Source organism: Nyctibius grandis, chromosome 1, assembly GCF_013368605.1.
Source record: "Nyctibius grandis isolate bNycGra1 chromosome 1, bNycGra1.pri, whole genome shotgun sequence".
Classification (NCBI taxonomy): domain Eukaryota; kingdom Metazoa; phylum Chordata; class Aves; order Nyctibiiformes; family Nyctibiidae; genus Nyctibius; species Nyctibius grandis.
This window is the reverse complement of record NC_090658.1, coordinates 109,065,943-109,093,394: the sequence shown is the minus strand read 5'-3', so window position 1 is coordinate 109,093,394 and position 27,452 is coordinate 109,065,943. Positions and strand designations below refer to the sequence as shown.

At 37.6% G+C, this 27,452-nt stretch overlaps 1 protein-coding gene across 3 annotated transcripts in view; it reads left to right on the top strand.

The window, feature by feature from the left end:
* The window catches only part of MYOM2 (myomesin 2), a 92,243-nt gene that overhangs the window by 25,910 nt on the left and 38,881 nt on the right, over positions 1-27,452 (top strand). For all 3 annotated transcript variants that reach the window (XM_068406711.1, XM_068406726.1, XM_068406720.1), the window contains exons 7-19: positions 1,824-1,912; positions 1,993-2,043; positions 2,326-2,490; positions 4,187-4,348; positions 6,279-6,420; positions 8,026-8,225; positions 9,420-9,473; positions 12,082-12,209; positions 15,210-15,393; positions 18,719-18,893; positions 20,281-20,402; positions 22,584-22,771; positions 25,315-25,441. In XM_068406711.1, coding sequence (XP_068262812.1) covers positions 1,824-1,912; positions 1,993-2,043; positions 2,326-2,490; positions 4,187-4,348; positions 6,279-6,420; positions 8,026-8,225; positions 9,420-9,473; positions 12,082-12,209; positions 15,210-15,393; positions 18,719-18,893; positions 20,281-20,402; positions 22,584-22,771; positions 25,315-25,441 — 1,787 coding nt within the window. The remainder of the gene's footprint in view (positions 1-1,823; positions 1,913-1,992; positions 2,044-2,325; positions 2,491-4,186; positions 4,349-6,278; positions 6,421-8,025; positions 8,226-9,419; positions 9,474-12,081; positions 12,210-15,209; positions 15,394-18,718; positions 18,894-20,280; positions 20,403-22,583; positions 22,772-25,314; positions 25,442-27,452) is intronic.

The window sequence follows — 27,452 nt, the reverse complement described above, 5'->3', positions numbered from 1 at the left end:
ATTGTATGATAAACTTTGTATTTTACCTCTTTATTTTGTGAAATGTGTGACTGAAGATTAGCCTCCAGGAGGAGCTGTTAGTCCTGTTTGTTTAGAGAGATAAAACTCATTTTAATAGAGCTTTCATCAAATTGTGTTTTAGACATTACAGTGCAGATAGTATCATTTTTGTGACATGACACTGTCCAGAATATATGCAAGAGCTGAAAAAATCGGTATGTGATGTTCCTGTCACAGGTGCTCCATGCCCCCAGATTGGTGTCCTGTTATGCGATTTATATCAAACACTTTTACATATTCTTTCTTCTCTCACACCTGGGATATATGACCTTTTAGAAGACAAGTGCAACCAGAATTTCATCCCTTTCATCTGGCAGTTGCCAAGAAGATATAAATTTGTTCTTCTGAGAGGAAACTAAGTGCATGCATGCAGAACATTGTATCTTATCACTGGAAATTTCAAATTGGCCTCCATTAAATGCAGTACTAATTGAACTACACAGAAGCGGGATTTAATTGTGTGTGTTTCAGACAGCACTCTGATTAGCTGGTGGCTCAACTTAATAGAAACTCCAAGAAATAAAAAAAAATCAACAATGTTGTTTGACAGACGTATTGTAGAATACTTGGCTAATGGAAAAGTTCAAGAAAAAATATTGAATTGGATGAAAAAAATGTTCTGTTCATTCCAAACCAAAACGTTTCATTTCATATTAGAGTATTTAGTATGCTCTCAAAACAAAGCAGAAGTAAATTCTGCAATAATTTTTTTTATTTAAAATATTCATTCTGAAATGTAAAAAAGAAATATTCTACCTTTTTCAAAATTTTTCTTCATCCCAACTAAGTTCTTTCAGCAAAATTGAGGAAATCTCATTCTGCCCAAATCTGCATTTTACCAAAGACTAGTCCAAAATATTTTTAAATTGTGTAGTCAGTAGCCACTTTTATTAAAAACATAGCAAATAAGTTTATTTCAACTGTAAATTTGAGTAATTGCACCCAAAATATATATTATACATAGTTTAGTTTCTTTTCCTTTACTTCAATTTTATGTCAATAGTTCTTCTCCTGACTGATCCCATTTTAAATAAGAAACGAACTGGGACATCAAAGTTTGTACTGATATCTTAACATCTGGCCATATATCTGCTAATGTAATTTCCTCTTCAAAGAAGGATGTAGTAAGTGAGGCAATCCATGACTGGGTTCTATTTTACATGAAGTAACTATTTTTTCTTTATTTTTGATTATATTGTCCTTGCAAAATAAATGTCTTTTCTCACTAAAAAATATATCAAGCCAAAATATTTATGCCCATAAATAATTTTCTTCAGTTTCCCTGGTTTTGTATCATTTCCTCTGTTCTGCCTAAGAAATAAGAGACGCAAAGAATGCCAGTATCCGCCTGCTGGGAATAGGTGTAGAAGGAGAAATTTCTGCAAGCATCATGTGTACTTTTCTTCCATGTCTCTTTCTTAAAATACGTGTCAGATGGGCAAGATGGATTAAGGAAGAAGGTTACATACAGAAAGGGAATAGCCAGACTGGCATCCTCCAGCTTCTCCTTTTGATCATTCTCTAAAGGTCATTTCCAGTTTGCTCAAGTTAATGCAGCCTGCACACGAAGCTGTGGTAAAACTGCAGTAAAAAACAGTACCAGCTCTCTGATTGTCTTTCATCAGTGTCTTGCACTGTGTGACACCAGCAAAGAGCTTTATACACTTTCCTTGGGTTTGACGTAGCTTGGTTTGTAATATCAATCATTAAGAGAATTTGTATTTGCATAGAGAGTCATCTGTTTTCCTCCTTCCCCTTTTCAGAGCTGATTTTGATGATTCTGCTACCTATTCAGCAGTTGCAACAAATGTCCATGGGCAGGCATCAACTAATTGTGCTGTGGCTGTGCGAAGTAAGTCCCACTTCATGATTAAAACAACAAATAAATATCATGCTCATGTCATTGAATGTTTATTGTATGCTTATTTACAGGGTTCAGAGAGGGTGAAGAGCCTCACCCAGCTGGGATAATGCCCTTCCACTGTAAGGATTCTTTTTCTTTTTGCTTAGATAGTTTATATATTCTTATCAAAGTAATGTTTTATAGATGAGGAAATTGGATACAACTTGCTTCTTCTGGCTTTGCTTTCAAAGCATTCAGTTACAATAGGAGCTGTCCAGATGCTTTCGCTTTCCCAGTTGCATTTCTAGATCAGCATACAGTATAATAAAGAGCTCCATCTCCTGTACAGATTGGACAGTAATCTGTTTGCACCAAGTACAATTTACATGTATTTAAGAATGTTTTCATTTTCTGATGCATAGTACCCCTGTCGTATGATGTTTGCTTCACCCACATTGACGTCCAGTTTCTGGAGAAGTTTGGAGTCACCTTTGGAACTGAAGGTGAAACACTGACCCTGAAGTGTTCTATGTTGATCACCCCAGACCTGAAAAGACTACGACCTCGTGCTGAGTGGTATAGAGATGGTAAGTTAGTACATTGAGTAGAAGCTACCTGGAAAATGCTGGAGGAAACACTGAGGAACCAGATCAGGCTTGGAACATGAGATTCTCAGATTAAATTTGGAATAGAGCAAACAAATATCTCTAGTTCAAATTTATAGACCTGCACTCTCTTTCAGTTAAGTGTCTTGGTCAACCTTTTCTTGGGCACACATCTACGGCAACAGGAGGTAATCTCTAAAACACAATAGTTAGAACATTTACAGAATCACAGAATCACATAGAATCACAGAATGTTAGGGATTGGAAGGGACCTCGAAAGATCATCTAGTCCAATCCCCCTGCCGGGGCAGGTTTGCCTAGACCATATCACACAGGAACGCGTCCAGGCGGTTTTGAATGTCTCCAGAGAAGGAGACTCCACAACCTCTCTGGGCAGCCTGTTCCAGTGTTCAGTCACCCTCACCGTAAAGAAGTTTTTCCTCATATTTAAGTGGAACCTCCTGTGTTCCAGCTTGCACCCATTGCCCCTTGTCCTGTCAAGGGATGTTACAGAGAAGAGCCTGGCTCCATCCTCATGACACTTGCCCTTTACATATTTATAAACATTCATTTAAATTACTTCATGTCTCTCTACACAAAGTCTCAGTACCATTGTGCCATGCATGACAGAAAGGTGACATGCAGATTTTCTAGGTAAGGACCTCATGGTTAAGTATCTCACAGGGAGGAATGTGACTGAATTTACTTTGTATGCTTCTCAGAAAACAACTGTATGCTTAGGTAATTACGTAATTTACTCCTGCAAGTTTTAGTAGCACGTGTCTTCCAGATGCTTTATTATCTGAATGTGTGTCATTTTTTAATACCTTCTTATGCAATTCAGCAAGTAGGTGAGAAAACTGATTCCTTTGCAATTGTCTGCTCCAAAGTGTATTTAAATAATAGAATAATAAACATTTATAGATATTCAGCTCCTTTAAATACAGTTCTGCTGCATTGGTTAGAATAAATTAGTATGCAGTAGGTCTTAGGGAGTTAAAAATCAAAAATAATCCAATCAATTATTAAAAAGGGTGATATGAGAAAATCTCTTGGCTAGCATAAAATATCCTGCTCATTCTTTTGCTCTGGTTTCACTAGGCAATCAGATTAATTTGCATTAATCATGGGTCACCACCTCTCATCTGTGAGAGATTAAAATTTAATTTTATTCACTGCTCAACAGGCATGCCTTGAACATTTAAATTTGGTGTATATTTATAGCAGTCTTCAGATTAAACTGAAAACTGGTCTTTAAACTTGGAGGAAGAAGTTGAGTAATCTGACGTTTGACCTGAACAGGTAGCAAAACTTATTAAAAATGAAACAAAGTTCCACCCTGCATTCATTACAGAGTATGGCAGGTTTTCATGTCATTGTTTTGAAATATGGATAGTATTTTTCTCTGTCAGTGTATTAAAAATTATACTGATGGAAATTCTGTTGTTTGCACTGCATAGGGTAGTTTGAGACCTCATATTCTCTAAAATTCACTGATGAAATAAATTTAGAGAGATGCAGATTAGTCTCTGTAGAGTTTTCTTAGCATCAAAGCACCACCACTCTGAATAAAGCTGGCATAAAGGTTAGTTTGTGCCCCTGATTAGCACAGAGCTGCATGAGGATGTAGGTTGCTCTGGCCAGCATAGTAATGTGTCTGACGGGTCTTCTCTTCCAGATGTGCTGATAAAGGACTCCAAGTGGACGAAGCTGTATTTTGGAGAAGGCCAGGCAGCTCTGTCCTTTACGCATCTGAACAAAGATGATGAAGGTTTATACACCCTGCGCATGGTTACAAGAGGTGGAGTGAGCGAATACAGTGCATACCTGTTTGTCAGAGGTAAACTTTTCATCTGTTTCTTGAGGAGAATTTAAAAAGAGCAGTAGAAAGATTAGTTTTATCAAACAATCCCATGTATTGACTGAAGTACAAAAGAAATCCAGCCTTGTGGTATTTCATAGTAATTTGATTTATATAGTAGTCTGAGCTAGAAAAAACAGTCACCTTACATGAATGGGAGCTTCAAGAGGAGCATGCTCCTGAGGACATTTTCTTTCCTCAAAAAACAGAGAAATCATTCTGTGAAGAAACAGCCTGTTTCTTTCTTTGCCATTTCCTTTCCCAGTAGGAAATAAACATCTTTGCATACTACCAGTCCTCACTGTGTAGGTTTTAGCTCTAGAGATTGCCAACTGGGAATGTGCCTTGTTGGGCATTCTCATATCCTATGCCTGGCCTTAGGAGGAGGAACAGGAGAAAGAAAAATAAATATTCCCACCGCTATACCAGTCACAGTCATCTCAATAATCAGAGAAAAGAAACAAAGTAAGAAATTAGCTCACTGAAGAAATACAGTTCTCACAAGGGACATAGATAAAAGGAGGTAAATATGTTAAAACAGAATAAAGATCACAATTTTCCCTCACATTTGCATGGACAGCTCTCAGTGACAGTGAGAATGAGCTTCCACATGTACCTGTGAGCAGAACATAGTTTTAACTTTCTTATTTTTTCATTCAAAGATGAAAATATCTCTGGCTGAAGCAGTTCTTTCACTCTCTTAAATACATTGGACAACATCCTTGATGGTTGCAAACTGGAGCAGCCCCACTGAAGCCGTTGGAGCTGTATTCATTTTAAGCCTTGTTCTTCTTGAAAATGTATTGAAACATGCATCTTGCAGAAGTGTCCAGACAGTTTGTGTGGGGGTGGAGGGATATGAATGTTTTTTCAGGGGGTTGAGATCCATCTCCCCCACAGGACTAGAACAAGGGCTTCATCAGCTTTGCAATATGTCCTGAACAAGCTACTCTGCCACCCTGGTCTCATCGCAAACAATTTGCTAAAGCTTTCTATTTCCCAATTACCTTCTGAGAAGGAAAGTACCCAGGTGAAAAAGGCCCATTAATGTATAATAACTTTCCTAGAAGTTTTTGTTTTGGTGGTGGGTCAATTTTAGGTACTTCTATTGCCCATTTTATACTATGTCTGATCCCTTTGCACGCACAGGACCCTGGCCTTGAGCTATGACATCTGCAGTCTCTAGTGTCCTCTGTTGGCCTTCCTCTTGCCTTTTTTTCATGTAGGCTGTGATCTGATACTGAGCACCAGCCACCTCACAACTGATTGTGATTAGACTATATCTAGACTCTATACAGGACGTTTTTGTGTTATAGAAACCTTTCTTTGAAGGGAGAGAACTTTACTTGTTAGGAGACTTCATTAGGATTTGTGGGTCCACATCAGTCAACACCTCTCAAAATGAAGCCACAGAAGGGTATTTTAATGGTGGAACATTGATTACTTATGCCTGTTGGTATTGTAAGACTGTAAATAAAAAGTAACCTTAGAAATGTACCAGGAGTTTGCAAACTTTTTATTCCTTAAGAGATTTATTTTCCTCAGCTACGTGTTCTTTACTGAGTACCTTGGTTTGATCACTAACCCACTGAACTACAGCTTTCAGTGGGAAAGAGCATCAAAACCACATGGGGTAGTTGGGCTTTTAATTCTCATGAAAAGTAATGGGTGTTTGATGCCTGAACTGCTTTTCTGCCTTCAAAAATATCCCTGAAAATTTTTATCTATGTGGAGATATAAACATTATGGGCCTGATTCATTAGTGCAGTGAATTAGTGTGTAATGAAATCTTTGGGCTCCCATTCATATAAACAAATAGCACAGTGAACTGGAAATCTTCCGTTTTGTCTTTGTGGTAGATTTCAGCAGAGTCAGGGTCAAAACTGATTTATTTTTAATTGTGGTCCAGATGCTGATGCATTGATCGCGGGAGCACCAGGGGCGCCGATGGATGTTAAATGCCATGATGCTAACAGAGACTATGTTATTGTTACCTGGAAACCACCAAATACAGTCAATGAGAGTCCAGTCATTGGATATTTTGTTGACAAGTATGTAAATGTTGGGATTTATTTAATTTTGTTCATTGCCAAAAACATATATATACTGAAGAAAAAAAAATTACCATTATATCCTTCAATATGTGAGTTCTTTAGATATACTTTTACAGACCCTGGGCACTGGAACTCAGTTGCTTACTGTGTTAAATTACTAGACTGTGCAAACTTTTAGCTCAGATGTGCTAGTACCTTCCCAGGCAATTCTGGGCACAGTCTGGGAGTTAGCAAGGGCCAGGGGCGATTCCCAGTAATCATTTGCAGGCAGCCACACTTTATCAAACACTAAAAATGTTCAATAGTATGGAGGTGGCTAAATCAGAGAATGAGCCCTAGCAATATTTAATTTCTAGAAGCCAGAATCCACGGGCATCTTGAATTACATTTAGTCTCTTTAATCTGTGTACCGTAAAAGCTGGAATCTAGGATTTATTACCTTATCTTTTTATTTCTGCCTTAACTGTGGCACACCAGGAGCTCAAGGCATGTGTTCCCAGAAGCTTGTAGTTTAAATCAGAATGGCAGTCCTCTCTCCTCCAGTCTGCTTTGCACTTTGCTGGGGTTTCAGCTCCGTGCAGGCAGCCCAGAATCAGGGGATCCAAGTGCTATTTTGGATGTCTCTTCCACTGAAGTGCATGCTTGCCCCTTGTAGCCAGAGCAGAACATCTGATCCTTAGTGTCTGAAACTGTCAGTCAGCAAAAACATTACTGAAATGACTTTATGATGTATACTGCTCTACACTTAAAAGGAATATTTGCAGCTCATTGCTATTTGCTACCCTGTAATTTGGTCTAATTCAGAGACAACTGTCTGGGAATTGCTGGAAAATGTTGGTTTATCAATGGCAGTCAGTATGAGGAAATGAACTTAAGCCTTGGGGACTACCATTTATATCCCATTTGTGCAGTGCATAGATCATGAGAGTATTTCACTTATTTTGTGTATAATCTAGTCAGCTGTGCCTTTTGACATTTTACTTGGATTAGTGCAGCACCAAGAAGCCCTCGATCACGGCCCTATTTTTCTTGATACTGTCAGGGCAAAAGGCAGTCTTCTTCACAAAAGGTTATAGTAGTAGGACACAAACCAGATGTGTACACACAAAGAAGCCAGTATGAGGACATCACTTTGCTCCTTGATGGCTCCTACACTCTGTGGCCCAACCATTGCTGGAGGGAAAAGCACAAAGATGCTTGCTTAAAAATATGACAAGAAAAAGATGGAAAAGACGAAGTGAATGTTGCAATTTCAGCATGTTCTGTGGAGATGCATGTTAAAAATAAAAGTGAATAACTTGTTCTTTAGATGACAAAGAAGAGAACCAAATGGAAGGGAAGCAGAAAGAACTGAAAAGGCCAAAAACCATGCAAGAAAAATGACCTTTACAATTGCATTATGAATAAATATGAGCAACATGGGAACTGGTTGTCTGACCAGAGGAAAAAGTGTATAAAGTGTGTGACTTTCATTAATGAGGTGTATGCTTTAGTTCCTCAACTTAGTGAGGGTGACTTCTGTGATTCTGACTTGATGCATGTACGATGGTGTATATTTATTGTGGGATGATACTGATAAACGCTGTCTTCTGCCACTCCCAGATGTGAAGTAGGTTTGGAAAACTGGGTCCAGTGCAATGATGCTCCTGTAAAAATCTGCAAGTATCCTGTGACTGGTCTTCAAGAGGGACGATCTTACATATTCCGTGTGAGAGCAGTGAACAGCTCTGGCATTAGCAGGCCTTCTCGAGTCTCTGAACCAGTTGCAGCTCTTGACCCTGTTGACCTGGAGAGAACACAAAGTAGGTTATGCAAGGCTGAAACAGATGTTGAATATTTCATGTTATTTTTTTTCAGATTCTGTTTTCTTAGTTAACCGAAGGAGCAGAGTTTATTTCTTCCTTTGATTGAATATCTCACTAATTTTGAAGTGGGGGATGTAGTTGGAATGGCAAAGTCCATACAGACAATTTGGCAGGACCTGGGGACTCCATCTCAATTATGGCTGTTTTAGCTTAGCTTTAAATATAGATACTCATTACCACAAGGAGCAATGTTTTCAAAAGAGCTAATATGCCCTGGAAGCTTGTCTCATTTGCACTGGGAGATGGGTCAGATCCCATAAATTTCTGTGTTTGCTGGTAGTAACTTTTAAAAATCTGTTGAATATGTCTCTTTTAGTTAAAGAAAAAATAAAAATTGTCATATGAATTCGCCGGCCCACAGACTGTTGTATTTTTCCACATCTTTTTTTCTCGGTGAAGTGCTAGTACTGGCACAAAACTCTCATGCTATAGGTTGGGTCGTCTCGGATATTGTGACTTTTCTGGCAGATGGAAAAAGTCAATCTAATGAACAAGCTCTTTCTGAAAGCTGGTCTTGTGCTCAAGGCCACTGCAGCCTGCAAAGGAGCCTTATGAGAGCTTCTCCATGAATAGAGTAAGCTAGCTTGCTCTGGGGAGTAGTTTTATTGATTTAGCCTTGTCCTAAACCCCTGTGCAGATTCTGTATATCGTGTACTTGCACACCTTCTGTTTTGTGTGCTCCTTTTACTCAGAGGGGAATTAAACTCATTATGAAGACTGTAGAGCACTGCCCCAATGTAGCTTGTAAAATTTGAGTTGAATATGCTGTTTCCATTACCTTTGTGATTAATTCCTATAACAAAAGTCCAATTCATGATACAGTTTTTTGCTAATCTGCCAGAGAATTGAATCCATCTACTGTGAGTATGATACTTGCTTTTTAGTACTGTCTTATCATTCTTTGTTTTCCTATGAAAGTAAATGAAGTCATATATGACTTTGAGTTGACTCCCTCTGTGGAAAGATTTAAAAACAGGGTTATAGAAACAGATATATAGGTATACAGGCTTTTGAAAAGCTGCTGAATAATAACTTGCAAAATTTGTAAGTTTATAATTTGTAAAATATAAGTTTTATTTGTAAAATATATTAAACTGATTCAAGAAACTAATTGAATATTTTGATTAACAGCTATTCATGTGGATGAAGGGCGAAAGATTGTGATCAGTAAGGATGACCTTGAAGGTATGTAGCATTTCTATGTTTTCTGTCAATCTGTTTCTATCCCAGGAATTTAGCATTATAATTAGAAACATAGCTTGAAAATAAATCCGTCTAGTCAGTAAACTCTTTGTAATAATAAAGACAGACAAATATTCTGGCTTGCAAGTCTGAGAGAACACAAGTGAAAGGTGAGGTCTAAAAGGACAGAGAACATCACACCCTCAACAGCACTACTTTCATTATGTGCTGACAGCATCTCCTCACCTTTTTGCTTTGGCTGGTACTAAGTTGAGTTTAAAGAGCTGAAAATTGTATTTGCCCACATTTCCCTTCCTCCTATCCTTCTGGGAGGTAAATATAGTTTTTTATACTGAATTTGATGATCTGAGCAAGTTATTTCCATTTTCATAAAAACTTCTGCAATCCATCCCAATTCTTTAATTTATATATCTGGCTGAATAGAGAGGTTGTTCTTAGAGTTAAGGTTATACACTAAATACTGTTTTTCCTCAGGAGAGCTGGGGAGATCATTACCAGCTTTTGAGATAAAGTCTGAATTTCTTCTGTCTTTGATTGTTTCTATACGTAGTGATTTTTTGGGGGGCTTGGATAATGATCTTTTCACTTAAACTGTCAAAAATGTTAACTATAATGGCTAAGTAATAAAAAACCCCTCTGCCTACTCTCTTCCACAAAGGTTATAAAACTGTAACTCAATAACATAGTAAAAGAAAAAACACCTGAGAACAGGTGTAGTTTGAAGGAGAATCAGACATTAAATGTTTTCTCCAGTACACAACCAGGACAGATGAAATTTCTCTGTTTTTACAATGGTACCCTAAATGAATTGGTATGGATATTATAGGATCACAGTCACATTATAGGATCAGAATACATTTGTCTTACTTGTTTGGCTTCCAAGAACATACTCCTGCTCTCAGGATTGCCTGAGAATGATCAGAAATTTTAAACGGTCAATCTGGAGCAAGCATGAATAACGATATTTGGATTTCTGTTTCATGAATGTGTGTATTTAATAAAGGAGTATGAATATCCAAATACCATTGTTTGTATAGTTCATTACTATCATCTGTAAGATTGGAGACCATTTCTGAAAAAGTGATCTCAGATCACAAATGGATTTCCTTTTTAGTGCCGGTTGACCTTCCATTCTGAGAGAACAGGCTGTGCCATCATGTTATATCATTACAAATTATGTCAGCTTTGGGTTTTTCAAGTATGCAAGAAAACATGTTGAGATTTAGTTATGTGAAACCAATCGGGAACCTTTTGACTTTATGCATTATGCTGTGAAGGATTATTGTAATTTTCTTGACTGTATGTCAGCAATTTTGTCTTCAACTCAGCTGATTCATGTGCCTTTCTTAAAGAAAAAGTGTATTTGTAGAAAATCAAACAGAGAAAGCATTGAGGGAAAATAAATTTTCTTTGCATATGTCAGTTTGCTTTTAAAAATCCTGGTTTTAACTGGAAAACGTATGACAAAATAACTTCAGTGTACATTTTCAGCCTGGTTGGTTTTACAGATGTTTATAAATTGTTAAAACATCACTTCCATGATTTAGAGATTATTATCGAAACATTTTTCTCTCTTTTAATGTCGAATTCTGAGCATTTAGAGGATATATGCTCCTTGCTAGCCTGAGAAGTGGCAAAACGTACCTTAAAAGAATGAAACTTTTTGCTTTCTCTATTGCAAGCCATAAAAATAAAATATTTGTAGGTATCTATCTGCTGAGTTGCTATTTACAACCTATTACCAAGAGGAAGTTTCTTCAGGGCTGTGTAGCTATGCCTGAAGCTGTCCATCATAGGTCCAAGCCTCTCCTATCTAGCGCTGTTTTACACCATTGTAGTCCCTCAGGTAGAAAAACTGGCTGCTTCTCATGCTGCGGTGGGTGAGTGTGACCACAAAGGCCCATGCTGGTTTCTTCCAGCCTGGTTCAGGGTATGCAGGTCTTGCCTGACGTTCCTGGTAACCCTGCAGGGTGAGTGGGAAGAGGGGTTTGATCAGGCCACAAAACTCGTGGAGTCACCAGAGGGCTGGTGACATATTTTTGTCTCTGATCCACAGTTTTTAGAAGTGCTTTAGACTATACGACTGGTAATACCATCATGTTACAGAATACATTATTGAGAGGTTCTTCCTTTTCTGCTTTCTGCTTTGCTTTAAGCTGCTTTTCTCCTTACTGTACTTCCCTTCCAGATATCTTCTTCTAGTTTAATTTCTTATAATAACTCTTTGGACTTCTGTCTTTGATGAAAAAATATCTCTGATTTACATATAGTGAGTAGGCTTTTTCCAAGGCATTCTGCCCAGCAGGTAGAAGTAATTAAAATCAAATAAAAAAAGTGTGACAAATGCACAGGTTTTCAGGGGGCATATTTTACTTTTACTGCAAAAGTAAATAACTAACTTTTAATACTGATGCTTCATTTCTCAAAATTTAATGGAAGTGAGCAAGTGAACTGCACAGATGATATCATAGCCCCTAATAGCTGAGCATTGCACTACAGGGTGGGAATTCAGAAAGATGAGCTGTAGCATGAGTGCTGACCCAGGGGTTAATCTGCTGTTTAACACTTGCTACGTTTATTACTTTTCCAGGTGACATTCAGATTCCAGGCCCTCCCACCAATGTACATGCTTCAGAAATCAGCAAAACATATGTTGTTCTCAGCTGGGATCCACCTGTTCCCCGTGGCAGGGAGCCACTGACATATTTTGTTGAGAAGGTACTGTACTGTACAGTGGCATTTGGCTGTAAGGTGTTTCATTGTTGTGTGCAATTACATTCAACTCATTTTTAGAACTACAGAATGAACAATAAAACTAACACTTTCTGAGGTCTCACAGGATTTGGTAATGGGATGTTAGAGAAGCATGGACAATCAAATGTCTTATTATATGATTTAATGAGCATTGAAATTCAAGGTCCAGGGAAAAGGATGCCCCTGTGCTATTTGCTTACTGCTGTCTAAAATGAGAACAAACTACACGTGTAAGGTAGCAGTTTAATGGAAAAGAAACATCTTAAGATTTCGCAATCCTACATGCAAGACTGGAAGTTTGCAGTCTGCCTGTATTAAAGGGAAGTTTCTGGTAGTCCTGTGGTAGAGCAAAGAATAAACAGTGACTCATAATTTGATCCTCACTTTCCTTTTTTCAGGCTTATGGCACCTTCTGCTATATCCTGACATTTCCAATTTATTCTCTGTAAGGTCAGCGGAGAGGCAGATGCCTGTCTCACATTCACTGCTGCCTGGTAGTCTTCATGGCTGCCTTCTTCCTCCCTTTGACTTGACAGGGGACTTCAGTGATCACAGTAGGGGAGGTTTGTTCTTCTCCCATCTAAGCTACTAAGATATAGATACATCTGTCCCTGAGCCAGGTTTCTGAATTAAGTATGTTGGGTTACAGCCAGAGGTCATAATCTTTTCCTCCTTGCTACAAAGTTTCTCCAGTAGGCAAATTGAGCCTCATACCTGACCTCTAAAACTCTTACATGCCAAGCTGTACTTAGTTTTTATGAATTATGCCCCCTCTTTAATGACCCACAAACACTAAAACTGTCCATAAAACTGCCACACATTCAATTTGCATCTTGAATATTGTGACAGCCTTTTCTCAGGCCCTTACCATACAATTTTTTCTTCTCACATCTGTTCAGCACATTCCTCCAAAGTTCATTTCCCATCCAATCATTCTGTTCACATCACTCCTCTTTTTGCAGCCCTCATCTTGTCTTTTCCTTCTCAGTCACATCAAAATCTCTGCTTTGAAAGACCTTTGTAGCCCATCTCTACATTCTTCATCCATTACCTGCTGGATGTTGGACCAACAGGTGTAAAGTGAAGTCCAGTCACTAGTTAAATTTTCTACCAAGCATGTCCATGATTTCTCCCACTCTGCCTTTCACATTCAAAAGAAGGAATGAAAATTTCCCTAGAAATAAGTATCCAGTTTTCTTTCTATGAAATAATATAGCATGTCTTCCTTGTACTTAGTTGTAGTTGCATACATCTGCTCTTATCTATAAATTTCAAGCATACTGACTCAAGGATTTTGACCCAGCTCTTGGCATGAAAATACCTCGTTGTTTCCAGAACAGGCAGAAATAGCCCAGATAAAAAGCTCAGATGTAGATTTCTGCTGAGTGGACACCTACACTTGGTTAGTTGAATTTCATTCTAAGTATGACTTCGAAAACGTATGTATCTGCTTGTTTTACAGAAATAGCTTTATATAGCTCCAGAAACAGTATAGAGCAATGACAATGATGAACAAACAAGTCTTAATTAAATGCCAAACTTACTGAGGGAAAGTGAGAATGAGGACTAAAAGGCTATTATTAGGAAAAAAGTTTCATTATACTAATCTAAAATCTTTTTGCATATAAATAACATGTATATGAATAGCTCAGTCAGTGAATGTTTTTTTTTGCTTTCCAGAGTCATCTTTTAATTTAGAAAAGCACAATTTCTAATTAATTTATTTCAAATAAAGAAGACTCAGTCTTGAAGAATAAAAATGGATTTTTAAAGGCTTCAGGAAACACAAAATGGAAACAAGTTCTTTATGCTGTATAGCAATGTTACCTTAAAATCATTGTTTAACAGATAAATCAAATCATACTACACAATAAAATGTGATGTTGATTCTTTGTGAAAATTAAATGCAACAATTAATGTTTTTTCATGCCAGAAAGTAAAATATATGGCAAAATAATGTTTATTTCATATTTTCCATCTTTTTATTGTTAAGAAAATGGAAGTTATATTTATTTTTTCTGTTGAGAACACTAGGTGGGTTCAGAATCTATGAAAAAGATTTTGATATATGGGCTCCAGCAGTTTACATTTTTATTTTTTATCTATAGTAGGCCTCATTATATACCGGGTAGTTTCCAAGCACCCATGAAACACTGTTCTTCCTCTAAGAAGTTCACAGTCTATTGGGTTTTGTTCCCAGACTCTCTGTTTCAAAATTTTACAAACATTTAATTTGTATGCACATTTCTGTCCTATGAAGGAATTTTATTTTATGTGTTTGCTGGGCACTTGGGTTTTACTAAAATTGCTGAAAGATTCCATGAACTAATTTTTGTTTTGGGTCAACAGTTTACCTGGGGAACCTAATGGACAGGCAGACTTCTCTCAGAGAGCTGGCTTACTGGCTCTCTTCTATGTGCAGTTGTGATGATGATTAGCTCAGCTGCTGCTCTGAGAATATTCAAAAGTAATTATTTCATTTGATGAATGCTTTTAGGGACATGACCTTACTCCACAGAATACACAGAATTATATTTAAGATAGTGAGTAAAGTAACATCCCCCTCCCTAGCTTTCTGCAGAGTTTGGATTAGGACTTGCTGCTTTATACCAAACCTTTGGGTGTTCAAGCGAGTTGTGCAGGACATGAGAGTAATTCTTTGGGGACCAATCACAACTGACAATCATGACACTGACTGAAGGCTAGCTCTATGTACAAGTGTGCATATGTTGAAGTCTAGACAGCAGTGGAGACAGCGAGGTATTCAGACCTTTATATAGAGTAATGGAATGCGTGAGCTATGAGAATTTGCATATGTTAAAGCAAGGCATTTGAGAGTGATCCTTCTCTTTATAGCTCTTAAATAAATTCATGACAGGATGCAATACAGCAATATGTTCATTTTTTGACAGTTCCACAGAAGGGATTCACAGCTTTTTTTTTTTTTTTTTTTTTTTTTTGTAGTCCATGGTTGGCAGTGGAAGCTGGCAAAGAGTCAATGCACAGGTTGCAGTAAAATCTCCTCGCTATGCAGTGTTTGACCTTGCAGAAGGAAAATCATATGTTTTCCGAGTCTTGTCAGCAAACAAGCATGGCATCAGTGATCCATCTGAAATCACAAACCCTATTCAACCACAAGATACTGTTGGTAAGGCATTAATTGCGTAAGGCATTAATATTAAATACAATTGATATTTTACAAAATGGAAACAGACAACTCTCATTATAATTAGATTAGTATAATTACAATAATAGTAATTGAATCTATTTGCGTTCAATACTGTGAAGGATTTAAAAAAGACCAAGATGCTAAATTTTAGAAAACCTCCAAAATCTTCCTAATGACAACAAGTCTCCTTGTTAAGACCAATAATTTTAAAAAAGTTAAATTAATTTTAGTTATTCATTCTTCAGAGTGCTCTATTAATGTGACTTGTCAAAAAGTAGGATAATACAGGTTAATAGCTAACTTAGATAATTATATTGTCTGGTTCAGGTAATTATATACTACCTAATTCCCTACAGTTTCAGCTGGATAAGGTAGCCTCCCGTTTCTTTCTTAGTATTCTAAATTGCAAATTACTGCAGGTGCAGGATTCCTGTGGCATAAAGATGAGTAGATTTCAGGGGTAGGGGAAGATATATCTACATATTCAGAGGTAACTTTCCAAATTAAAATGAAGTGTTTGTCTTGGGGCCACATTCAAAAACACAAGTGAAAATTTAAGCAGTGTTTATTCATCTTGTTGCTCAGACATTTGGTTTGCTCTTGCAGCCCCGTGTATTGATGGCTGTCACCTTAAGAGCACATATCTTACTAGTACACTTGCTAGAAATATAAGAAATATTTACAGTATCTAATATACCTTAGTTCACTAAATGTTGATAGATATAGCCTTCTTAATGTTTACTGTAATTTTAAAAAATATAATCCATCACCTTTAGCTTGATCTGTAACTATACATGATGAAATAAAACCATCTTTTGCTTTTATGTATTCTTGATTTGATGTCTCATTAATGCATATAAATATTTAAACCTTTTGACATTCCCCAAGGTAGGGAAGAAAAATATTGTATTTATTTTACTTAGTACAGAAAATAGGCTTAGTACAGAAAATAGGGGTTAACGCAAGATGCTCTGAATAAATCATAGCTATAGCTGTAAGCAGAAAACAGAAGATGCTATTTTAAAGAGAAACTGCAGGAGTATTTTCAAATATGGAGTTTACCACCTGAGCTAAAATACATCAGACACACATGGCTCCTTTTAGTCGCCTGCACATGGTGACATTTGACATTCCTAAGGGTAGCTGAGACAACTTCATGGGGATGGCAATCATTACACAGGAATTATGGGTAGTTTTGTCTCTTGAGCAGAAACTAGAGGATGGATGTGGTATCCTAGACCATCCAAAATAACACTTAATATTATGCAATTGAATTGAGTGGTAAAAGAGTATTCTGTTTGAGATTAACATCTAAATTTGGGTGTTTCCATGTAGGCATCTACAGATGCTCTAGATGTCTCTGCTCTCACTGCGGCAATTGGAGCCCGGAGGATAAGTTGGCTGATGTTGCCATAAGTTGCCCCATGGCACCCAGCTATGGAGTGTCTACACTGGGGTGAGATGAATAATTTTCAGGACTCTACCAGCCACTGATCAGAGACTCAGTTTAATTGGCCAGACATCTAGTACCTTTTCAAATGCTTTCAATTTGCCATTTCAGAGGGGTGTAGGTATTCAGTATCTCCTGAGTCATATCTGGCAGCTCCATGAAGAAGTCTCAGATGCTCTAAAATGGTCCTAAATGAATTTGTTTGGGTAGTTGTATTAAGCCCTAGCTCTTTGACTATAGTGGCAGCTTAAGAACAAGTGCTTGTAGACACCTACATATAAACTCCTAAATGTAGGTACCTTTGTCTCAAACTGAACCCATTTGGTCTTACAGATTTACAATAGTGTGTAAGTATTATTTTTTATTTTGAGATTGAAAGACTAAATGAGAAAAATGCTGCCTTTCTTTTGTTTCATGCTCCTTGTAGTTCTCCACAATATATAAATCTGAGGAGACTAAAATGCCTTCAGTAGGCAAGTGCTGGGTGCCTCTCTTAGCCTGTCATGAAAGGCTGAGAAACTGCCTTAGTTCCTTACATTATGAAAGCTCAGACAGATATTTTATAGTGTACAGACAATCTGTTGGCCCTTACTAAGATTTTTTTTTCCAGTTTAGATCTTGATGTTTCTGGTTCTATTTATGCACATTCAGGGTGTTTAGATCCGTATAAACCAACAGTGAACTTTCACTGCACGTAAAGTGAACTGCGGACTATTCTACTTTGGGAGAACTGTAGTCAACACATTGAAGGAAGCTTTATCCAGTTCTGCTTGGTGCTTCTGAGATTGATCCTGGAGTATTGGTTCCAATTCTGGCTCCTTTAGTCTAGAGGGATGAATGTGGAGGAACTGGAGAGGTCCACTGGATGGCAACCAAGATGGTCAGGGGCCTAGAGGTTGTGACCTGCGAAGAGAGGTGGAGGTAGCTGGGCTTGTTTAGTTTGGTGACTTACAAAGGTGATGGTGCTGAACTGTTCTCAGCAATGCCAGATGACAAAAAAAAAGAGGCAACAGCCACAAATTATAGCTTAGTAAATTCAGGTTGGACATACTCTCTTAGTGAAAAATCTGCAAGAGTGCAATGCTGGGAGAGGTTGTGCAGGGAAGCTGTGAAATCTCTGTCAGAAGTTTTCACAACTCGGACAAACCTGTGACAGACAATCCAGTTTAGTGTTGGTGATAATCCCACTCTCAGTGACAGGCTGGACTAGATGATCCCCAGAGATCCCTTCCAACTAATGTTCCTATGCTTCTGTGAAATCCATCTAGTGAATTTTAGCTAAACACTTAGCATTCAAATATATGCTTAAAGTTGTCCTGAAAAGCTGATCTTTTATGAATTGGGATTGTGATTAGTTGACTGGAAGGCAGTATTTCTTAATACTTATGATATCATACCTCTACAGTTTATCTGCATTTCTTACTGATGCAGTAGTGCTACAGGGACATAAGCTATACATAAACCTCTTATTCAAGCGAGAACATTTGAGAGAGAACATTTTCATATCTGTATGCCTTTATCCACATTGATATTTGAATATATGTTCTTCTGTAACTCACTCTTCAGAAAACCTATATAAAATCAGAGAGGTAGGGAGCCTCATAGCTTAAAGTAAGTTTACTCTAAGTAAACAAATAGAAAAATAAATATATTTATACACACACATATAGAAGTATCCAGACTTACAGTGACATAAATATACTAAAATATATATCATATAGCAATATTAACGTGGTAGGAGAAGTCATAGCTGTAGTGATTAAATATGACAAAGGTATACAGTGTTGCATCTACCTCAGCTTACTTTTATTTTTATGTATTTCATAATAGTATATATATTCTCTTTTTTCTTAGTTGTCCCATCTGCACCTGGTCGGGTGGTGGCCACAAGGAATACAAAAACATCAGTTGTAGTTCAATGGGATAAACCAAAGCATGAAGAGGATTTATATGGCTACTACATTGACTATTCTGTGGTGGGATCAAATCACTGGGAACCTAGTAACCATAAACCTATTAAATATAACAGGTATTGCCAATACTTCCGTATTTCAGGAAGGTTTGAAAACTGTGGGAAAGTTTTAAGCCAATTTTACATGCTAAGGAACAGTGTTATCATGGAAGATGAATGTTGAATGACTGTGAGGAAAAACAGTCTGCAAACTCTCAAAGCTAAACTCTTCAGATTGCAGGGTAGACTTTCTCCCCCGCTGCCCCCCCCCCCGCCTTTTTTTTTTCTCCAAAGAGAAACATCTTTTGTCTATTCCATGACTTTGAGTTATAGGTTCTAGAGACATGATTCTGTATGTCTTGGACATGAGTTAGCATAAAATAAATGCCTTTCTTAAAGTCTGAATTGTGTTATGGGGTAAACAAACCTGATGCACATGAGGAAGAGTATGAGAAGGAGAGGGAACTCTAAAACTTGACAGAGTGTTTTCTCCTGGAGCCCACAATCCATGGACATCAGGGCAAAAGGGCAGGCCATATCTGCTATAAACATGGTGGGGAAAATGCTTCTGCTGCTGACACTGCCGTGCAGGAAATCCAAGTGTCCCATCCCGGAAACATCAGGCCTCCCTGACCTGCTACATCTATGGGTGAAAAACAGTAGTCCCTGTTTCTAGTTCCCTTGTCATTCCCTGTCTATTTGTGAATGCTTTCTTACTCTCTCCTGAAAATATCACACTTCATTATGTGATTCTTCAAGTAATTTGCTTTGTGACAATCATGCGTACTTTTACTGGAATCACTCACCAAATGCAAAGTTTAGATATGTAGTTTATATTTTCTTACGCGTATATAACAAGCACATCATGTTGTTTAATGTATTTTGTCAGTTATTAATTAATTTTGAGTGACTTTGTATTCTGTGGAGTCCTTTGATCAAGTAGACAAGGAATTTGATCAAAGAAAAAGTAGAGACTAGTTCTTGGTCAAAGGGATTGGGACAGCACAAAAATAAGAAAAACATTTCATTTATTCATATGTGAACATATCCTACAATAGAATAGTTCTGACTATCTGCTACAATAATTACCTAGAACCTCAAATCAAAACTGAAAGCTAGTTTTGATAGTGACTATGACAATACAGTGAAAAATATAGTCACTTCCCAGAGGAGATTAGAATTTAGCAAGGCAAAGGTCAGAGGGAATATATTGTAGTTGATCTGACTACCTGGTTGATCAGCGCTAGCAATTTAATGAGTACTGTGACTTTTGTTGCAGTGTCCCATCTAATTATATTGTACTACATCACATCATTGTATTACGGTTTCCCTCTTGGAAATATTTTCCTTTTTGAAGCATTCATGAAGCTGAGCTTTCTTATTGTTGCCAACATTTCATATTGCAGCACAGAATGGTTCCTGTAAAACATATACTAATACTTGATGCTATTTTTATTTAACCCAGGTTTGTTGTTCATGGTTTGGAAACTGGAGAGCAGTATGTCTTCCGTGTGAAAGCTGTGAATGCTGTAGGATTCAGTGAAAACTCACAGGAGTCGGAGGCTATAACAGTACAGGCAGCCCTTAGTAAGTGTGATTCTGTGCAACTCAGCATCTTGTTTCTTGAATGAGTTACATATTTTCAGCAATCGATTCTTTTAGTCTCGTTTGCTATAAAGTTACATTTTGCAGCTATCGCGCACATCCCCTTAGTGAAGTTTATGCTCTGGCATGTGGCGGTTCTATGGAGAAACAGGCATTGTTAAAAAAAAAAAGTTATTTATAATATGTGATAGAAATACTGGGTCAGATTCACTATAATGGCCAGGCTGCCTTCTGCTCCTCAGTTGCAACAAAGAAACTAAATCTTGAATAAGTGTGACAAGAGGCTTCTGGGTGATTTGGAGTGGTGCAAATCAGTTTAGCGTGGAATCTGCTCAGTTTAGGAGAGTTTTAGGAAACTTCATTACCGTGTGGCTGAACCAAACAGAAAATTCCCTTTGGCTACTAAAGGCTGAAGCACAATCTGCCTCCTCTGGTACCCTGCAAGAAAAATTTCAGCGTAAGAATAGTCCATTGTGCAACCTTCAGTAGCAAAGATACATGCTGAGTGGAAGAATGGGTAATGACTTAGAACAAAAAGTACATAGATTTGGGCTACTATGGTCCAATTTTCATTTCTGCAAAGTTTCAGTTTCATACTGAAAAATTTTAAATAGAACACCTTTCCCCCACCTGAATGGCCTCCACCTCTTGGAGAAGACCAACAAGCATACTTGTCAGAAATAGTCCTCTAAAAGATTTATAATTCAGAATGGCTATTAGACGATAAATTTGAATGAGATATTACTGACAAACTTACTGTGTTTCATTTTTTTAGGACAAAGTGTGTCTCATATGGGTAGGTGGTGCACAAACACTTTCACATCTATCACCGCTATGTCGTAAATGCACTTGCACCTTTTATTTTGTCACTGTGTGCTTTGAAGATGGTGATTGCATGGAGTATGTCACCAAACACAGAGCACATGGATCTTATACACACTTAGGGAATGTGGATGGCTTTTATCCATTTCGGTAGTCTTAACAGGAATTTAGCAGGACTGTTTATAGGTGACTAAGATTAGCATGGCCAGAATCTTTCAGCAGTATTATTTTAAGGGCATTTATAGGAGTTTGCTATGGTCATTCTTATTTACCAAGAAGTGGTAATAATTGCAAAGGACATATATTATGGCCTCGGAGTATAACACCACATTTGAAAAAAGAAAAAAAGGCCAGTTCTGCTGATTACTATCTGTTTTCATGCTGATCCCTAGTACATCTACAAGATCAGGGACTGTATTAAGGGCCTCTGCTAATATTATCTTCTGAATGAGGTAAGTCACATTCTCTCAAGTTATACTGGTAATTCAGCTGAAAATATCAGGTGATCTTTAGGGGCAGGAGCTTAGCCTGTACTGACTGCAGCACAACAGGGTCAAGAAAGGGCTATCTTTGGGCAAACTTTAATGCGTGGATGGCAAATACAAAACAACGCTTGCTAGAAAGGGTGTTTGCTAGTAGTAGGGATGTAAAAAGCTCAGGAAGAGAGTTTTGTTAATCTCTAGGAAGATGCCTGGGTGACATTTCTGCTTCTTCTACAGATGGGAGTAAACTCATGAAGGTAAACTCATGAAGAAAATGTCTTTTCTGCCTCAACATAGGTTAAGCTAGTGAAAGCCTAAATATTTTCTATTCCTGATGGGGCAAAAGGCACTCTCAGTCTTCAGTAGGCATATAATATGGGGATGGGAGGGGGAAACCATGAAGGCCATAGATCAGACAGTCATATGACTTCATTTCATTCATGTTCATAGCCTTTTTTTTTTTTTCTTATTGGGTGATTCTTACTGTATTCCAGAAGTACTTAAGCTGCTTATTACGTTCTAAGAAGGACAAGATCTGATCTATTTCAATCTTCTAGCGTAATGTTTGGTCTGGAGACACTTTTGCTGGCATTACCATTTCCATACCAAAGATCATCTGTTCCTTTTTGCTATCACCTGAGAGGGCAGCACATTAGGCAGATGTTTCAAAAGCTTCCATGTTTATATTTGGAGATATAATTAATGTTGTTTAGCAGCTTTACATCTACTTTGTTACTGATACGCAGCTGATAGCAGTACACTGCAGAAAACAAAAAGCAATACAAAAAATGCTAAACAACTTCTACACTGCAGAGTTTTAGACTCCATCCTAACTCTCAGGATGCTTGTTTCCTTATAGCTTGTCCATCGTACCCTCATGGTATCACACTTCTGAACTGCGATGGTCATTCAATGACCCTTGGCTGGAAAGCACCAAGGTACAGTGGAGGTTCACCAGTCCTTGGTTATTATATGGATAAACGGGAAGCTAACCATCAAAACTGGCATGAAGTCAATTCTTCCCTTATTACTCGGACGATTTATACGGTTGGTACTTTTCAATCATTATCTTTCTGGAGTTGATTTGTACTATTTTTTTGCTTTTGTCAGAGTTCTGCTTTCTTGCAGAGAAGTTCTTTAAATGCTTACTACAACAAAACCAGGCCCTTCCATTGTGTATTTTGGAGTGCAACAAGCCTAAAAACAGGTAGAGAATCAGGGCTATCCCCTGCTATGAAATTCTAAGACCAAAAAGGCTGTTCAGATGAGGAAACTTTTGAGGAAGAAGTTGTGAAGCACATTTTTCATGAAGAACAAGATAAGCTATAAAATGCTTCATAAACTATATTCATTAATGAGTGCTATATGTATCACCACTGTAATAACATTCAGAGAAAGGACGGAAGCATTTAGCAGGACGGATGACCGTGCTGTCTGTAGAACTGGAGATGTAAATGAAATAGAGATGGGCTGAGAACAAATGTAACTGTCCCTGTGCTTACTCTCAAAATCTGCCTTCATCTGGAAAGGGAAGTATATTAATAAACCTAGCATTATGCCTCATCGCCTCCTTTCCAGAGTACCAGAGCGATGATTTTAGTTTTGAAATAAATTACTTCTGGTTGCGCTTACAATGTATTCAGTGTTTCTTAAAAGAGGAAAATTTTGATGTGAACTCCCATGAAGAAAGGTTAGGCAGATAGGATGTAGCAAGTAATTAATCAATGTGACACTTCCTAAATTAAGTTAAACAATCAGATTTTATTCCCAAATACTTCTTAAATTTATTTCTACAGGTCAGCAACTTTCCTATAAACCTCAGGGCAGAAGTAAGTCTTTAGCAGATATTTGACACTGAAGTAGAAAATAATGCTGCAGATGAGCTCAGGAAGAATGTTTCGTGCACAGAAGGCAGCTGGCAATACTCAGGTCTAATGTATGCTTATGCCTGAGTTTGTAACTGGCACCTTTGACACAGCAGATGGAGCATGGATGTTGAGAAATGAAAAACGGTGGGTAGGATAGGCATGAAAGAGCAATACGAAGCAATGCTTTCCAGATATTTTAACTTTTTAATGAATTTGTAAACAAATGAGTAATGTAAATCAAGGAAAACCATTCAGAGTTAATTAATTGGATATTTAAGTCTCAGTCCTGCCAGTAACTGTGTTTGTGCCTGAAGGTGCATCTTCATACGTTAGTTTGAATGACTAAAATCTGAAATGCTGATGGGAAATAAAAGCAAGACAGCTTTTAGTAGCACAGAATATTTTATGACATACTGCAAGCAGAGAAGACCCTGAGATAAATAGTACAACATGGGGAAATCACTAAGGGTTTAACCCTCTCTGATTAAATAATTCTATGGGAACCCCACAAATATTCTTTCCCTTAATAACCTGGGATTTCAAAACTCTTTTTACAGGCTGAGTTGTTATTCTCTCTTGTGAATCACTATCTAGATCTCTGTCTTCAGGATATTCTATCTAAATTGTATTGGTGACTGACTTTTCCTAGCTTACACTGTTTGCTTTGGTCTTGTATTTGATGCTACCCCATCATATGTTTGTTACCATGAAAAAATTCACACCAAAATCCTTTTTTATCTCACATTTTCCCAGATAATATAGTTATAGTTTATTTATTCATGAAAATCTAGAATTGTTGAGTGTCTCCACTAGAAGTGCTACCCTCAGCTGCCTCTTTCTCTTGAGACACATGATTAAATATAATTTGGGGAAAATTATGCAGAGGACTGATGTGTAGAAGACTTGTCTATTGTATTTAGGTGGTCTGGAAGAGGAAGGATGGAAGAAGGCTGCTACCATGAGGCTCTCAGGGTGTTAAGAAGCTTATACCTTATAGCTTGTCCACCTTGACCTCAAAATCTGAGATGGTGATGAGGTGATGGACCCATTAGATAAGTCAGGGCCCATTTACCAGGGGCATTTGCAGAGGTATAGCACAGATTCAGATCATCTCATTTCCAGTGCTTACTTCCTCACTTTATAGTGATAGGTAATATTAAGAGAAAGACACATACAAGCCAGAAAAAATTCCTGAGAGAATCTTTCCCAGAATTATACCAGCACACTGCTGAACTAATTGGATTGGCTTTTCCTTTAGTTTCCTGTTGTTTTCCTTTCTTCCCTGGTCAGTCCACTATGACCTCTTAGATAAAAACAGGATTCCAACTCTTGCTTAAGTGAATGGCTTATGAATAGCCATTCATAAGCAGTACAAGAAGATATTTCATGTTAGAACACTTACCCATAAGTTTCTGCTAGTGGTCATTCATTGAGTGGGCTCCCTGGACCTTTGCTCTAACCTTTTACAGCCTCTCATGTCAATATATTGAGTGCTGTTATTCCTAGGATGATGTGGCTGAAACATGGAAGTACAATGTAGATCTCTGCACTGTGTTTGGTTTAAGAGTATAATCTTCAGATTAGATCCTTTCAGTACTCCAGCACAGCAGTAAGGCTTGATAATTCATTAACCAGTGTCAGAATACTTATTTTTAAGTTTTTAATTTATTAAAAGAATATAAATTATAGCTTTTGATATATTGAATTATTTTCTCAAAAAAGGTAGAGGATTTGACAGAGGATGCCTTCTATGAATTCAAAGTTGCTGCTGCAAATCTGGTTGGAATAGGTCAACCTTCAGATCCCAGTGAGCATTTTAAGTGTAAAGCCTGGACTATGCCAGAACCTGGTAAGTCTATTAGTTCCTCATGAATTTCAATTCAGTATAGAGTCCTTAAAACACAGTCAGTGTAATGTTCCAGCCAAACTCTGCTGGATGTCTTTCGGTTAATTTCTGCCATATTACCTGTTGAGATCGCCATTGCTCCCGAGATCTCCTGTTAAAAGCTACTTCCACATCCCCACTGATGACATTGAATGTCCTGGGAAGTGGATGACCTTTACTTAGCTTGTTGAGTGCCTCCTTCTTTCACTGCCCACATCAGCTCAGAGCAGAAAGTCTTCAGCCTTTAGTCTATGTTTTTATCTCTATCAGCTCTTCAGTCCCAGCCTGACAAGCTCCACTTCACACTCACCACCTGTAAAATATATAGGCATCTCTGCACCATAATTGCAGTCTATTAAGAATATTCCTGGAGTTTCAGGCTCCCAAACTATGTTTTTTGGTCATAAATAAGACACAAAAAGGGCCTGTTTCTTGACATAGAGGCAAGTAGCAGCAGTATACCTCACACATTACAGCTAAAGTCTCCCAGTCTCAACTAGTGTGCCCTTATTCATGTGTTTCCCCTAGATTGTGCCTAGGCGTTACCTGAGAGATTATTATTAGCCAGGTGTTAGAACAACTGTGCTAACAAACACACAGTAGGAATGACTGCGTGCTAATACTCACATCTGTGTTTAGGTGGTCTGTAGTTTAGCAGTGTAAACATAGCTGAAGACTGTTAATTGCAATGCTAACTCTATAGAAAATGTTAAATAAGAAGTATTGTGAATTCAGGACCCCCCACAAAAGAAAGTTAAACTTTAGTCTGCTTCATGTGAGCATATAAATTTGTGCCTAAATGTTAGACATCTAGTGAATTGGTTCCCCTCAGTAATGCTCGAATTCTATAAATACTCTATGAAAGGGTTTTTGAAGGCCCATCTGCTTATTTTATAACAGCCTTGCTCGTACCGAGCAACACTTTTCCTGAAGCTATTTCTGATGTCTGGTACTGATTTGACTAAACAAAGGGTGTCACAGTATAGCATTCAGATACATACATTCACATAATGAAAACGTAGGCACCTACCACTTTAATATATTTGTACTTTCTTTTCCCCAAAATGCTGTAAAATACTGCTGTGTTGTTAAATCAAATTCTATTTATGACATTGAGCTTTGGTATGCAATTAAGGATTCATTCGAATACTTGTTTATGTCATCAGGAGCTGTCTGACACTTACACACATCTGTTTCATGCCTAAATGTCCATGCAGTTATTTTCTCAGTAAAGAAAAAAAAATCCAACTCCTAAATCTGGTTTTGTAAAACTATTGGAATTGCTAGTGATTTCAAAAAGTCATAATTAGCATAAGAATGCAAGAAAATTTCAGTTTTCTTTTCTATGTTATATATAAAAAGTAATTCTTGCCTGGGACAAGAAACAATTCAGTAAGATCATGGAATCATTTACTAGGAAAGACTCTGAAATGTCATCTAATTCAACGGCTTGCCCACATGCAGGATTAGCTATACCTATCATCTCGTTGACACAGGCTTGTCTAATCCTTCCTTAAAGACTTCTGCCCATGAAAAAGACCAGGTTCTTTGGACAGGATCTACTCCTAATCTTACTATGCTTACAGTTTAAAAGTTTTTCTAATATTCCTGAATCTTTCTTCCTGCAATTTAAGCCTATTTACTTCTTGTCCTGTCCACCAAAGACATGGAGAAGAGATTATTTTCTTTATGTTTAAAGACTTTATCAGACCCCTAGCTTTCCCCTGAAGTTGACAAAACCCAGTTCACGCAACCTTTCCCTGTAGATCATGTATTCCCTATCTCTAAATAAACAATTTTTTTGCTATTCTTTGAACTTTTTCTAGTTCATTCATGTCTTTCTGGAATGGTACTGCACAAACTGGAGATATTATTTCAAATAAAGTTTTTTCAATGTGGAGCAGAGAAATGGTAACTCCACACCTCCTACAATTATTTGCCTGCTTACAAATCCCCTTCTATCTGTCTTTTTAAA